This window comes from Hemitrygon akajei, chromosome 17, assembly GCF_048418815.1.
Source record: "Hemitrygon akajei chromosome 17, sHemAka1.3, whole genome shotgun sequence".
Taxonomy (NCBI): domain Eukaryota; kingdom Metazoa; phylum Chordata; class Chondrichthyes; order Myliobatiformes; family Dasyatidae; genus Hemitrygon; species Hemitrygon akajei.
The window spans coordinates 38,833,044-38,847,121 of record NC_133140.1 but is presented as its reverse complement, the minus strand read 5'-3'; the positions used below and the strand labels follow the sequence as shown (position 1 = coordinate 38,847,121).

At 37.5% G+C, this 14,078-nt stretch overlaps 1 protein-coding gene across 2 annotated transcripts in view; it reads left to right on the top strand.

Annotated features, from left to right (window-relative positions):
• Nucleotides 1-14,078, top strand: part of nfatc3a (nuclear factor of activated T cells 3a) — a 182,441-nt gene that overhangs the window by 75,873 nt on the left and 92,490 nt on the right. For both annotated transcript variants that reach the window (XM_073069947.1, XM_073069949.1), the window contains exons 4-6: nucleotides 3,918-4,117; nucleotides 11,025-11,197; nucleotides 13,702-13,842. In XM_073069947.1, coding sequence (XP_072926048.1) covers nucleotides 3,918-4,117; nucleotides 11,025-11,197; nucleotides 13,702-13,842 — 514 coding nt within the window. The remainder of the gene's footprint in view (nucleotides 1-3,917; nucleotides 4,118-11,024; nucleotides 11,198-13,701; nucleotides 13,843-14,078) is intronic.

Sequence of the window (14,078 nt, the reverse complement as noted above, 5' to 3'; positions counted from 1 at the left end):
ATCTGCTATGTTGTCCATTATATTGCTTTGTTACATTTGTTCTGACAGTGCAACCATCCCTCTCTAGCAGAATGTGCTTTTGGTACAAATTTCCTGTTTTTCTTAGTTTAGTTCTGTGAGTTCTGTTTGTTTAATTCACATTCCATCTCTTGATGCATTTTTGAACACCATTCAAAGAAAAGAATATATGCAAATAAGCAATTATTTATTTGTATGTAAACTATTATCGCCTTCCTCTTGTGTCCTTCCTCTTTCATTTTCTCCAGTGTCCACCCTATCTCCTATCAGATTCCTTCTTCAGTCCTTTTCCTTCTGCATATCACCTTCCAGCTTGTACTACTTCCCCTCCCCACACTTTCTTATTCTGGATTCTTCCCCTTCCTTTTCAGTCCTGATGAAAGGTCTCGGCCCGAAACATCAAATATTTATTCCTTTTCATAGATGCTATCTGACCTGCTGAGTTCCTCCAACACTTTGTGTGTGTGTGTGTGTGTGTGTGTGTGTTGCTCGGAGTTCTGGCATCTGCAGATTTTCTCTTGTTTGTGATTAGTAGATGCCTGAATGTTTTACTGGATTTCATTGTGCTGAAAGAACATCATTATTATTAATCAATGTAAATTGTTGAACAGTTGAATTAATCAAAAACTGACTTTGAACAGGAGGAGGTCAAGGTAAGAATGCATTGGTATAGCTCATTTTGTTAACATTAGGAAATACCAGAGCTTTGGAGTTTGTTTCTTTGAAATGTCATCACTGTTGTGCTGCCAGATAAAATTTATTTATTTAATGGTACAGCATGTAGTAGTCCCTTTTAGCCCTTCAAACCATGCTGCTCCAGCAACCCCGATGACACCAATTTAACCCTAACCTAATCATGGGAGAATTTCCAATGACCAATTAACTTACCTGGTACATGTTTGGACGGTGGGAGGAAACGAGCACCCAACCTGAGAGCCAATTTGCACAAAGCAAAGTTCTACCAACAACAGTGAGATCATCTGTTTCATTAATGTGTGGAGGATAACAATTGGAAAAGACACATGGGAGAACTTCCATGCGAGAACTCCCATGCGAGTAACAGATACCCATGTAAGAGTAGAGGCATTGTTTGGATATGTGCTGTTAACTTCAATTTCCAGTTTATGCTATGAAAATATATACAGCACAATTGCTTGGTATATTTTCAATAATCAGAAAATTTCCAGTTTCGAGCTGCTAAAATGAAGTTGAAAATGCAAAGATGTGTGCGTTTGTTTACAAACTAGTTTTTGTAGACTTTTAATGGGGAAAATGAGATTTTCTTAATCTTAAAATGCCAAACCTACTGCTCAATCCACTAAAAGCACATCATAAACAATTATAGGGCAAAAAAAAAAGTTGTCTGCTGCTGGCAGAACATTACAAATTGCAATTTTTCTGCATCTTTTGAATAATTTATCTCTAAGAAAACAAAACTTGACATTCTGTGTTACTAGTTCATAATGCACAAGAATAAATTTAACTCTAGAAATGACGGCAACTTTATTTAGTTTTGTTCTGCTAGGAAAGAGCTTCGTAGGAGTGCAGGGGTTGCAGATGGTGGCATTTTCACAGTTTGGGACAGTTGTAAAAGGATGGGATTGGAGGATGCAGAAGATTTGCCTCTCCAGTTCAGATTTGCTACTTTTAATGCTATCAATTTGTTTGGGTTAACAATGACTTGCAAAATTATTGAAACTGTATATAATTTAGTATTATTTAAAAGGTAATTAAACATTTTGAAGTAGTAAAAGCAAAGTAAAATAATTGGGGGGGGGGGGAACCTTGCCTTTAGTGCTAAGAAACTTGATTGAAATTATTAGGATCACCTGTCCTACACTATGTCTAATGTGATGGGGGAGAATCCCAGTAAGATTTGGCTGTTGGGTAATTTTATGTGCAATGTGTCATGCATCAGTATCTGTAATTCAGTAAGCCTTGGATTTCCATGGGTCCATGGATGTTCAGGGTTGATACAACTGTATGCCAGCTATGGTCAGGAGGGTTCTCCCCATTGAAACACTACTATAGAATAGCTATTAATCCTTCTTCTTTCGGCTTTTTGTTTGGTGAACTCATAATAAAGTTAAAAACCATTTTCTAAAATTGCAGGGTTGACTGCATTTCTAAATTAATTTCAGATGAAATTATTGATTTACTTTACACATTTTAAATAATTTGTTTTGCAGAGTTTCGTTGTTAAATTATTGGACTTCAATAACTGTGTGTAACTCGTACATTTACAGTGTAACTCCCACTGCTCTTCATAGCAGAATTTGTTGCAGCATGGGACAGTAGCAGTTTTAAATGAATTTTATTGAGGGCAGAGGATTGAAATAACATTGAACTGGGAAAATTGTCATACTGCAGTAGGGACTTGTTTCTCTGTGGTTGAGGTTTAACGTAACATTTTTGGGTAGGATTTTGGATTTTTACTGCCTAGAGATGCACTTTATAGTTTAGAAGCAGGCATCACTCATCTGGATGAGTTCAAAGATTCACTGTAACAGGTTGAGCAGAAATGTCCTTGTTTCATAGAGAACCAGTTTGTTTTGTGGTCATTGCACTTCTAAATTCAAAGTATGCACATTGAAACATGGTAATCAGAGATGATCTGGAGTTCAGATTCTAGCAAATCTGACTTCCCACTTCACTGTTGGTATAAATAGTGAACACTGCCCATTTGGATGGGGTTGCCAACCTTGATTAAAACAACTGGGTTCTTTATCTTGGTTATACGTTATACTTTTAATTAACTTCTGATATTTTAACCCTTTAAAATGTTATTTAAATCTATTTGAATTGCTTTTAAATCCCTTGTTATCATATTTGTTCTCCAGTTGCCAAGGAAAAGGTTTAAAATTGACACCGTTTTCTAATTAGAATTTTACATTGCAAAAAAAAATACTTAATGGTGTACTAGTGAAATTGATGGAGTGAATGTGTTTTGATTTTATCATCCCAAATGTGCAGTCCTGTTATGTTTGGTCTGGCAGAAGGAAGTGAATCTTTTGGACAGGAGGGTGCAAGGGTAATTAGATAGAAATACTGATGCGCTTTATTTTTCTTAATGCTTCTTGACTTGTGTTCCTTTGAATATTATTAACTTCAAAAGCTACAGTGTCTGTATCAGAACTCAAGTTTCGACCCAAACATTGACAATTCTTCCTAGCAGATGCTGCTCGACCTGCTGAAATCCTCCAGCATGTTGTTGCCTCAGATCTCAGTATCTTGTGTTTCCAGTATCTGTAGTTGTCATTAAAATCTGGAACACAGTATTGAGTGAAGCACTATTAGAAACAATATTGTTCTTCAGCAGAAACATAACAGTATTAATTGCACAATCTGATGGAAAAGTGGACAAAATGGATTGAATATTACTAAGAAGTGTAATAGAAACTTAATTTCCAATATGGTATTTATGTTTTTCATATTGTTGCAATATTACATCATACTAATAAAAGTCAGAAATGTGTTGGGGCAGAACACAATGCAGTTTGTACTTGAACAATTTCACATTTGAATGTTTGATACTAAAAAAATCAAGTTTTTCAAACAAAGTAATCTATTTTTTAAAACTATACATGTGAGTTGGGTTGACAGCTAATATGTAACCAATGTATTAGTTGCTGATGGATTACTTTGGCTGCATTATATGTGTAGTTTTTGTTAGTGTTTCTGATGTTCCATTGCTGTATTTTGTGGTAAATTTATGTTGTTGGAAGGAAAAGATATTAAGATGAAATCAACTGCACTAACTTACTGTACTGCTGAAAGGAGTAGTTTAGGAAAAAAGGGCAATTTTGAAAATAATTTGCAGCTCACTGGAGAAAAGTCTAATTTGTCTTTCACGAGCAAACTTGCAATTCTTTGCTTATTTGAACGTTTTGTTTTCACAGCTTCAGGGTTACAATGAAAAGCCAATCAACTTGCAAATGTTCATTGGAACTGCTGATGACCGCTATTTAAGACCACATGCATTCTACCAGGTGCACAGGATCACTGGGAAGACTGTCGCCACTGCCAGTCAGGAGATTATAGTTACCAGCACAAAGGTTCTTGAAATTCCTCTTCTACCTGAAAACAATATGACTGCAAGGTACTTATCTCAAGTCTCTTAGTGGAATTATTTTTGTCTTTTTTCTTTAAATCTTTGCATAAATAAAAGGTAAAATCACCTGAAATCTGATGGAACTTTAACATGTAATTTGAATTTATGAAGAAAGTTTCTGATGGTGTTTATATAGGAAGGAGAAAGATGCATATATTTAATGAGATAGCTTCAATATATCAGGATAAGATTTCAAGGTTGATTAAGATTGTTTCAATATTGTTTAATGTCATTTGCAATACACAAGTGCAGAGGAGAATGATATAATTGTAACTCCAGATCCGATGCAGCCAAAAATAAATACAATAAGATAAAGAGCATGAGAATAAAAAAGCATAAATATAAGTACATAAGATAGCTTGCATACATAGATCGATTGTATGTACTGTATATAAAGTGATGCTAGGCACAGGAGTGTCTGTACATAAAGTGACTGACAGGAAATGATAAAGTAGTGGTGGTGGAGGGGTGTGGTGATGCATTGAACAGTTTTGGCTACACCACTGTGCAAGTGGGTGTTGGACTTCCTAACAAACAGATTTCAGATATCAGGATGCACAACTGCTCCTCCCTTCCCATCATCTTCAACACTGGTTCCTGCCAGCTGTACACGCTGCTCACACAGGACTGCACAGCCAAACACCTGAGTAATCACATTGTCATATTCGCTAATGATATGACAGCAGTGGGGTCATCACCAACAATAATGAGAGATCATGACAGTCTTAGATTTGGTCATTTGTGCAGTTATAAATGATAGTTAATATTCATGTTGTAGTGGTAGCTTCCCTTTGTTTTTATTATGCTTTAACTTTGAAAAATTTAATTTCTTTGCTCCTCTCAATCGATCTTGAAAATAGGAAATTGCTCAGTGAATGGCTTCTAATTTTGAACAAAGATAGTGACTTCAGCAATTGCCTGTTAAAGCACAATTTTTAGATTAAGTTGAGCATATTTTCAATTTAATGAATGCTTGAGATGCAACTGTTGTGTGAACTTGAAATGGAGTATTCGCTTAGAAAGCAGATGTCGTCTTATTTCTAATTTTTGGGTGTTAAAATATTTTTATTAGAGAGAGCTTGTTCTCTGGTGTGCTAAATGAAGTCAATCCAAAGCAAACCTTTAACAAATTAGTAAATGTACATGAAGTGTGTGAAAGATCTGGCATAAATAGATGATTATGTGATTGACATTTTGGTAGGATTTTGTGTCTCATAGATTTGAATTGCATTTTAAATGTAAACTGACTACATAGTGACTTTAGTGATTGAGGAATTTCCCAACATTGAAAGCTGTTTGCTTTAAATGAAATCTTGGTCCATAGGCATTTTTGTCTAACTTCTCTATATTAAACAAGCTAGAACAGTACTTTTGACATATATGAATTTATCACGTACAGTTCATCCTATTTGTACTTTTAACAACTTTTGCATTTTGGAAGTGACTTAACATGTTTTCTTTTTGGGAGCTAAAAACTAAGTAGATTCTACTGGGCTGCTTCTGCACATATACTGAACAACAACATTTGTATTAGTATGGCTGTTTGCCTTTGCAATTGTTACCCTCAATGCAATCTGAATAATATGCCACAAAGAGATCTCTCAATTCTGATATTAGTTCCTTGCAAAGAATCTTGAATGGCATGAAGTTGTATATTTCCCTTTTGTATTTAAAAGAAATGTATGCATCTTATTAGTTCAAAACAACATTCTGTGGATATCAGAAGTTAAGAACATAGTCCAGTTGACATTTGAGAGTCTCTCAAGCATTCTTGTTTTCCTTCACTGGTAAAGTGAAAAAGTGAAGAAATTTCCACATCCAAAACACTTATTATCCTAGCATCTCCCACACCTCTGGTGGGTAAAGCTAAGAGTCTTGCACATTTCAATGATTGCTGTATGTGACTATTCTCCCCCCTGCATCTCCCCACTCCTTCCCTGGTCTCAATTTTTTTCTTCCTCCTCATTATGATAATTTCATTTGGTTTATATTTTCAATCCTCTTTCTGCTTCCCAAATGCTTCATTTCGTACTTCACTGCATTAAATATTAACTCGTGATTGCGATTTTGGCAATAAGTATACCTTCTGTTGTTCTCCTTCCTATTCAATATTTTTCTAATGATTTGGACCACTTGCAAGCTTTGAAATTATGGTCTCTATTACCTGAGATCCTCAATGTACAATCAAAATATGATAGTAATAGTAATCCCCTTGGTACAAGTTCTTGTGGGGGATAGGAGGGGGTTGGATTGTTGCATACTAAGATCAGAAACAAACTGTTTCATTTGTTGTCTGTTTTCTGACTCACTCATTATCTTTCAACAAACCTTATGTACTTTTCTCTTTTTTTTGTTATTCTGTTGAATGGGCTGATTAATTTAAGCAAATAAAATTTAATTTGGTTTAATATTATGGGTTTGATATTTCTCCATCACTAACATTAGACTCCATTTATTGGTGGCTTTTTGTTTTGAAAGATGTATGTCATTTGCAACTCTTCTGTGCCCTAGGGTGCATTCCATCGGGACTGGCTGACCTTTTACTAGCCACTTTAGTTGGCCTTTATCCATTTTCATCCTGTTTAATTTCTTAATTTTCTCTTCCTTCAGCCATGACGTTAGCAGTACCATCTTCTGTGCAAACAGAAATAATTGTAATCATAATGATGGTGAGCTGAATCATACTGGAAGATGTTAGAAATTCTGAGGTACACTTCTAATCATGTACCTTCATTATTCAAGTTAAACAAGCAGGTTCAGTACTTTGATGCAAAAATTTGCAATGTGGTAATAATTTAAAGACAAATTTCAGGTGGAGATTCTGCCGCAGGTCTCTTTGTAGTATCTAATGAATATGAGAGAATTTTCTAGGATTCTCTAGAACTTACATAAGGAATGTATTTATTCACCATTAGGTTAGAATTTAACCATTAGATGGAACCCATTCAGTTTAATCTCTATTTTAATGTTTTGACTGTTCAAGCATGTGTGTTGTGGTAATTTTTTGATGATCAATTTTTGGCTTTTTAAACTTTTTAATGTTTTGTGAAGACTTGGTAAATTGGATCCATAACCATTTACACCAGTAAGCTCAGCATTACACAACCAAACCAGGTTAACACACAAAATGCTGGAAGAACTCAGCAGGGCAGGCAGCATTTACAGAGGAGAATAAAGAAACGGGCAGAGACCCTTCATCAGGACCAAATCAGGTTAATTTTAAATGTGTGTATGGTGTAGTAAGGATCTAATTGTAGGGGTTGGGGCCCTCCACTCAGAAAAATATGAGCTAATACTTATATAATTATATGTATTTAATTTGTGTGGCTAATGATCAAGAATATGAATACATTAATGCTGCTGCAAAGTGGAGGATTGATCTTTGCTTTCCAGGTTGGGAGGCTAACTTATCTCTTGGTTACTCTGTATAGTTGCCAGAAACATTTAAAATTAACCTGGATACAAGTAAGCAGCATTGTTGACCAGTTGAAATTTTTGAATCAGGCAGGGCAGGGAAAAGTTTATAGATAAATCTGTCTTTAGGTTTATTCTCAGATGTATTTGACCCCTTGGAGACTTTGTGGTTAGAATATTACTCTTCTTTCAAAGCACTATACAATTTGAATGTCAGTTGCAGTTTTAAGTGTTCCTTCTGCATTGAGAGGTCTTGGAAAAGTACAGCACAGAAACAGGCCCTTTGGCCCATCCACTCCATGCTGCATCATTTAAGCTGCCTACTCCTATTGACCTTCTCCGGGCTCATAGCCCTCCATACCCTTACCATCCATGTACCTATCCAAACTTTGCTTAAATGTTGAAATCGAGATTGCATGCACCATTTGTGCTGTCAGCTCATTCCACACTCTCACAACCCTCTGAAGAAGTTTCTCCTCATGTTCCCCTTAAACTTTTCACTTCTCTCCCTTAATCCACGACCTCTGGTTGTAGTCCCACCCAACCTTGGTGGAAAAAGCCTGCTTGCATTTACCCGATCTATACCCTCATAATTTTTTATACCTCTTATCAAATCTCCCTTCAGTCTTCTACGTTTCAAGGGATAAAGTCCTAACCTATGTAATCTTTCCTTATAACTCATGTCCTTCAGACCCAGGAGCATCCTTGTAAACTTTCTCTGTACTCTTTCAACCTTATTTACATCTTTCCTGTAGGTGGGTGAGCACGTGTGCACACAACACTCCAAATTAGGCTTCACCAATGTCTTGTACAACTTCAACATAATATCCCATCTCCTATACTCAATGCTATGATTTATGAAGGCTAATGTTCCATAAAGGGTAGGGCATAGATATTTATAGTTCAATGGTTCTTGTAATAAAAACAAGAAATGGTATTTTTAAAAAAATATAAAGATGCTTCTTGCCACTGGATATACACTAGTTACTGCACTCATTGTTTTATTGCACTGTTCAAGAGCCACATTTGAATTGCAGCACGGTAGCTTAAAATTACATGACTTAAATTTTAACATTTCAGTCACTAATGAATATTGATCATGTAGATACTAATTGTATATACAGTTAGCATTAACAGGATGTTCATAAATATGATTGAAATGTAATTTTATGCCACTGCTGATAAACTGGACTCCACGTATATAGCTAACATAAACACCCTTTCTCAGACTGCGGGCAGAGTGGAAGGTTGATAGTTTTTAAGCAGAGCTACAGGGAGGAGTAAGATGTTAGGCAAAATAATCGATGAAGGTAAGTCAGATCAGGTGAGAAGGAAAATGATTACTGCCTGTTCTTGAGGCATTTTAAAGAACCACCTTATATAGATAATGAGAGAATCTGCAATGCTAAAAATCCGTGCAGCACACAAAATGCTGGAGGAACTCAGCAGGCCAGGCAGCATCTGTGAGGGGAGGGAGAAAAGTACAGTTGACATTTCAGGCTAAAACCCTTCTGCAGGATTGGAGGAAAATTTTGAGAAGTCTATGTTCGTGCCATCAGGTTGGAGGCTACCCAAACAAATATAAGGTGTTGTTCCTCCAACCTAAGAGTGGCTTCATCGCGGCAGTGGAGGAGGCCATTGGTGGACATATCGGAATGGCATGTGGAATTAAAATGGGTGACCACTGGGAGATCCCACTTGTTCTGGTGGTTGGAGAGAAGATGCTTGGCAAAGCAGTCTCCCAATCTACGTTTGGTCTCATCAATATACAGGAGGCTCCACCGGGAGCACCAAACACAGTAAATGACCCTAACAGACTCACTGGTAAAGTGTCACCTCACCTGGAAGGACTGTTTAGTGCGCCGAATGGTAGTGAGGGGGCAGGTGTAGCACTTGTTCTGCTTGTAAGAATAAAGACCAGGAGGGAGATCAGTGGGGAAGGACGAATGGACATATGAGTCACGCAGGGAGCAATCCTTGCAGAAAGTGGGGGGGGGGGGGGGAGATGGGGTTGAAGATGTGCTTTGTGGTGGGATCCAGTCAGAGGTGGCAGAAGTTTCAGTGAATTAAATGCTGGACGTGGAGGCTGGTGGGCTGGTAGGTGAGGACAGGAGGAGCCCTGTCCCTGGTATGGTGGCTGGAAGATGGGGTAAGAACAGATGTTCATGAAATGGAAGAGATGCAGTTGAGAGCAACATTGGTGGAAAAAGGGAGGCCCCCCTTTTTTAAAAAAAAAGGAGGACATCTTCGTTCTCGAATGAAAAGCCTCATCCTGAAAAAGGTCCTCATTTTTCCCTTCCTCTGGTGCTTCCCCCCATTTTCTTTCTTTCATGAGTTTCTGTCTCTTTAACTGATCAACTTCCCAGCTCTTTACTTCATCCCTCCCCCTCCAGTTTTTACCTATCACCTAGTGATTTTCTCTCCCTTCTCCCCACCTTTTTAATTTACTCCTCAGCTTTTTTTCTTCCAGTCCTGTTGAAGGGATACGGCCCAAAATGTCAGCTGTACTTTTTTTCCATAGATGCTGCATGGCTTGCTGAGTTCCTCCAGCATTTTGTATGTGTTGCTTACTTTATATAGCTAGCAGTGTGTTTTCAACTCACATGGAGTATTCAGAAAGAAAACCTTCCACAGGTAAGGTACTGATTTAAAATTATCTGCAATTTATATAATGTGTGTGAGTGTGTGTCAAAATCTTCAGCTGACATTTCTAGAATTTGTCATTTTTTGGGGTCCATAAGAATGATGTGCAAAGGTAAATTTTGCTACTTGAAGATTTCAGCAATGTTTATTTTGCTGACAAAACAGGATATTTCTTAGTGTCATAACAAGTGAAGTGATTAGGAGGAGGGGAAGAGAGGTCCTCAGCTGTATTTCTGGTATATGCAGCCTTTTCAGGAAGTAGTCCGAGATTGCATAGCTAAAATCTGACCTTCTGTTGAAAAGCTCAAATGTTGCATGGATCTTGCTTGTGTTGCAAGACAAGCTGAGAGTTTGCTATGCAGTTTTTTTAAATGGAGCTTCCTTTGTATCCTGAAACATTCTGCTTCAGGCTGTGAATAAAATTCTGTGCAAGGTTGGTACTACCATAACCTTGGGCCTGTCTACATCATGGTGTCATCATGTGTGAACTAGCATTTGTTAGGGGCTGTGACATAAAAAATTGTTGGCCAGGAAACAGGCTCATGGATTACTGGAGAGCAAACTTGGTTATGTGAATGAAGATTAATGATTCGTGGCCGCTGGTCTCAAAGAACATTTTCATGATCACTTCGTGGTGAATAACCCCTTCCATTTGTGTTGGGATAATGCTATGTATTTTGACCTGAATCCTGCCATTTTGTTTCTGCAAGTGCTGGTTTTGTACCTTTTTGCTCCGAAAGAGAGAGAGTCTGGTAATGTGTCATATCTAGTTAAATTGAGCTAAAATAAGTTTGATATGAAATCATATTACTTAAAAAATCTGTTTTCTTTCTTTTAGCATTGACTGCGCAGGAATTTTGAAACTCCGCAATTCTGATATCGAACTTCGCAAGGGTGAAACTGATATTGGCAGAAAAAATACAAGGGTTCGCCTTGTTTTCCGTGTGCATATCCCACAACCCAATGGAAAAGTTGTCTCACTGCAAGCAGCTTCAATTCCTGTTGAATGTTGTTAGTATTAAAATTTCTTCCATACAAGCTACATATTTTTTCTTAATTATTCTACATATTGCTGTTTTAATGACCTGCTTCATTTTCTGTGTGTAGATTTTGTAACTATCATAACATGATTAGCATGTTGGAACTGAGCTTTTAGTAAAATTTCACATTCCTTGCACTATACTTCAGCCCCTTATTTTTCTGGCCATTCCCTCCCTGAGTTGTATTAGTTGACTGAAGCATGCAATTATATATGGTTTAAAAACAGCAAGAGTTCACTTATAGCAATCATTGCCATGCCTAGCAAGTGGTAAGAAGAGTAGAAAAGTAGGCTGATCTAAAATTCCAGAAAAAGATGGGATTTAGGATTCATTGCATGGTATATTGGGAGGTGAAATGAAGCAGTGTTATCTTGGCTAATACACTTGAGAACTCTACAGTTTGATTTTTCTGCTGATTTCCTTTGTATATTGACTCTGTAATGATTAACATACTACATTCTTAGTGAAACTCCTGTTTATTTGTCTGTTGGAACAGAAATTTTTTGTTGACTTGGTAATTAAACATTTCAAGGGCTACTCAGACGTGATAGCTCTTGAAATTAAACACACTAAGAAGCATATTACATCTTTCAGATAATGAGTTCAGTAACTTGTTTCTTGACATTATTTCTTTCAGCTTTCAAGTAGCATTAAATCATTATTAAATAATTGCTGAAATTGTTCACTTAAGTTAGATTTGTTATAAAAATAAGCATATTCTTGAATACTTTGTACTTGAATTGCACCTTAGAACCATAGAACATTACAGAAGCAAGCCTTTTGGTTCTTCTTGGCTGTGCCGAACCATTTTCTGCCTAGTCCCACGGACCTGCACCTGGACCATATCCCTCCAAACCCCTCTCATCCATATACCTGTCCAAGTTTTTCTTAAATGTCAAAAGTGATTCTGCATTCACCACTTCATCTGGCAGCTCATTCCACACTCCCACCACTCTCTGCGTGAAGAAGCCCCCCCAATGTTCCCTTTAAACTTTTCCCCCTTTACCCTTAACTCATGACCTCTGTTTTTTTTCTCCCCTAGCCTCAGTGGAAAAAGCCTGCTTGCATTCAGTCTATCTATACCCATCATAATTTTATACACCTCTGTCAAATCACCCCTCATTCTCCTACGCTCCAGGGAATAAAGTCCTAACCTATTCAACCTTTCTCTGTAACTCAGTTTCTCAAGTCCCGGCAACATCCTTGTAAACCTTCTCTGCACTCTTTCAACCTTATTAATATCCTTCCTGTAATTAGGTGTCCAAAACTGCACACAGTACTCCAAATTCTGTCTCACCAATGTCTTATACAACCTCGTCATTACATTCCAACTCTTATACTCAATACTTTGATTTATAAAGTCCAGTGTACCAAAAGCTCTCTTTACGACCCTATCCACCTGTGACACCACTTTTAGGGAATTATGTATCTGTACTCCCAGATCCCTCTGTTCCACTGCACTCCTCAGTGTCCTACCATTTACCTTGTATGTTCTACCTTGGTTTAACCTTCCGAAGTGCAATACCTCACACTTGTCCGCATTAAACTCCATCTGCCATTTTTCAGCCCATTTCTCCAACTGGTCCAAATCACTCTGCAAGCTTTGAAAACCTTCCTCACTGTCCACTACACTTCCAATCTTTGTATCATCAGCAAATTTGCTGATCCAATTTGCCACATTATCATCCAGATCATTGATATAGATGACAAATAACAATAGACCCAGCACTGATCCCTGTGGCACACCACTAGTCACAGGCCTCCACTCAGAGTAGCAATCTTCCACTACCACTCTCTGGCTTCTTCCATTGAGCCAATGTCTAATCCAATTTACTACCTCTCCATGTATTCCTAGCGACTGAATCTTCCTAACTAACCTCCCAAGTGGGACCTTGTCAAAGGCCTTACTAAAGTCCATGTATACAACATCCACTGCCTTCCCTTCATCCACTTTCCTGGTAACTTCCTCGAAAAAATCTAATAAATTAGTTAAACATGACCTACCATGCACAAAACCATGCTGACTTTTTCTAATAAGTCCCTGTCTATCCAAGTACTTGTAGATCCTATCTCTTAGTATTCCTTCCAAAAACTTACCTACTACTGACGTCAGCCTTACTGGCCTATAATTTCCTGGCTTACTTTTTGAGCCTTTTTTAAACAACGGAACTACATGAGCTATCTTCCAATCCTCTGGCACCTGACCCGTCACCTTAATTATCTCTAGACCCTATCTGGGGTTAATTAATTACACTGCATGCTTTTTGAATTCTTATTAATTGTCTGCAATAGTGTTTTTTTTCCCTGAAGTTGCCAAAACTGCTTTAAGTCCACATTTGGACACAGTGCATCAAACTTTCAGGTGGGGGGAAAAAATAGCTGAATCTTTCTGATACTTAGCTGTGTACTTTTTCTGAATGTATAAAAATTGATAGCTTAATATATACAGTAATTTCAATCATTGGATTAACACAGCCCAGCGGTCTGCTCAAGAACTCCCTCAGATTGAAAAGTATAGCATCAATTCCTGTTCTGTCACTGGTGGAGAAGAAATGATCATCAGCGGCTTCAATTTTCTTCCGGAGTCCAAGGTCATCTTTCTTGAAAAGGGCCCAGGTATGTGAGAACCTTATAAGCTACACATGTCTGTAATTGTATTTATTCCAAACACGTGGCAGTATAATTTTCCCTATTATTGCAGCTGTATGCATTTAAAACTGGCTGACTTTCCTTTGCATATCCTTTACATTCTTTGGATAAAAGTATTTCAGATGAAAAATAAATCAAATGGAATAACTCTTGGCTTTGAACCAGCACTGTTTGTCTTTGCTCTTTCAGTGTTACCTGTATGC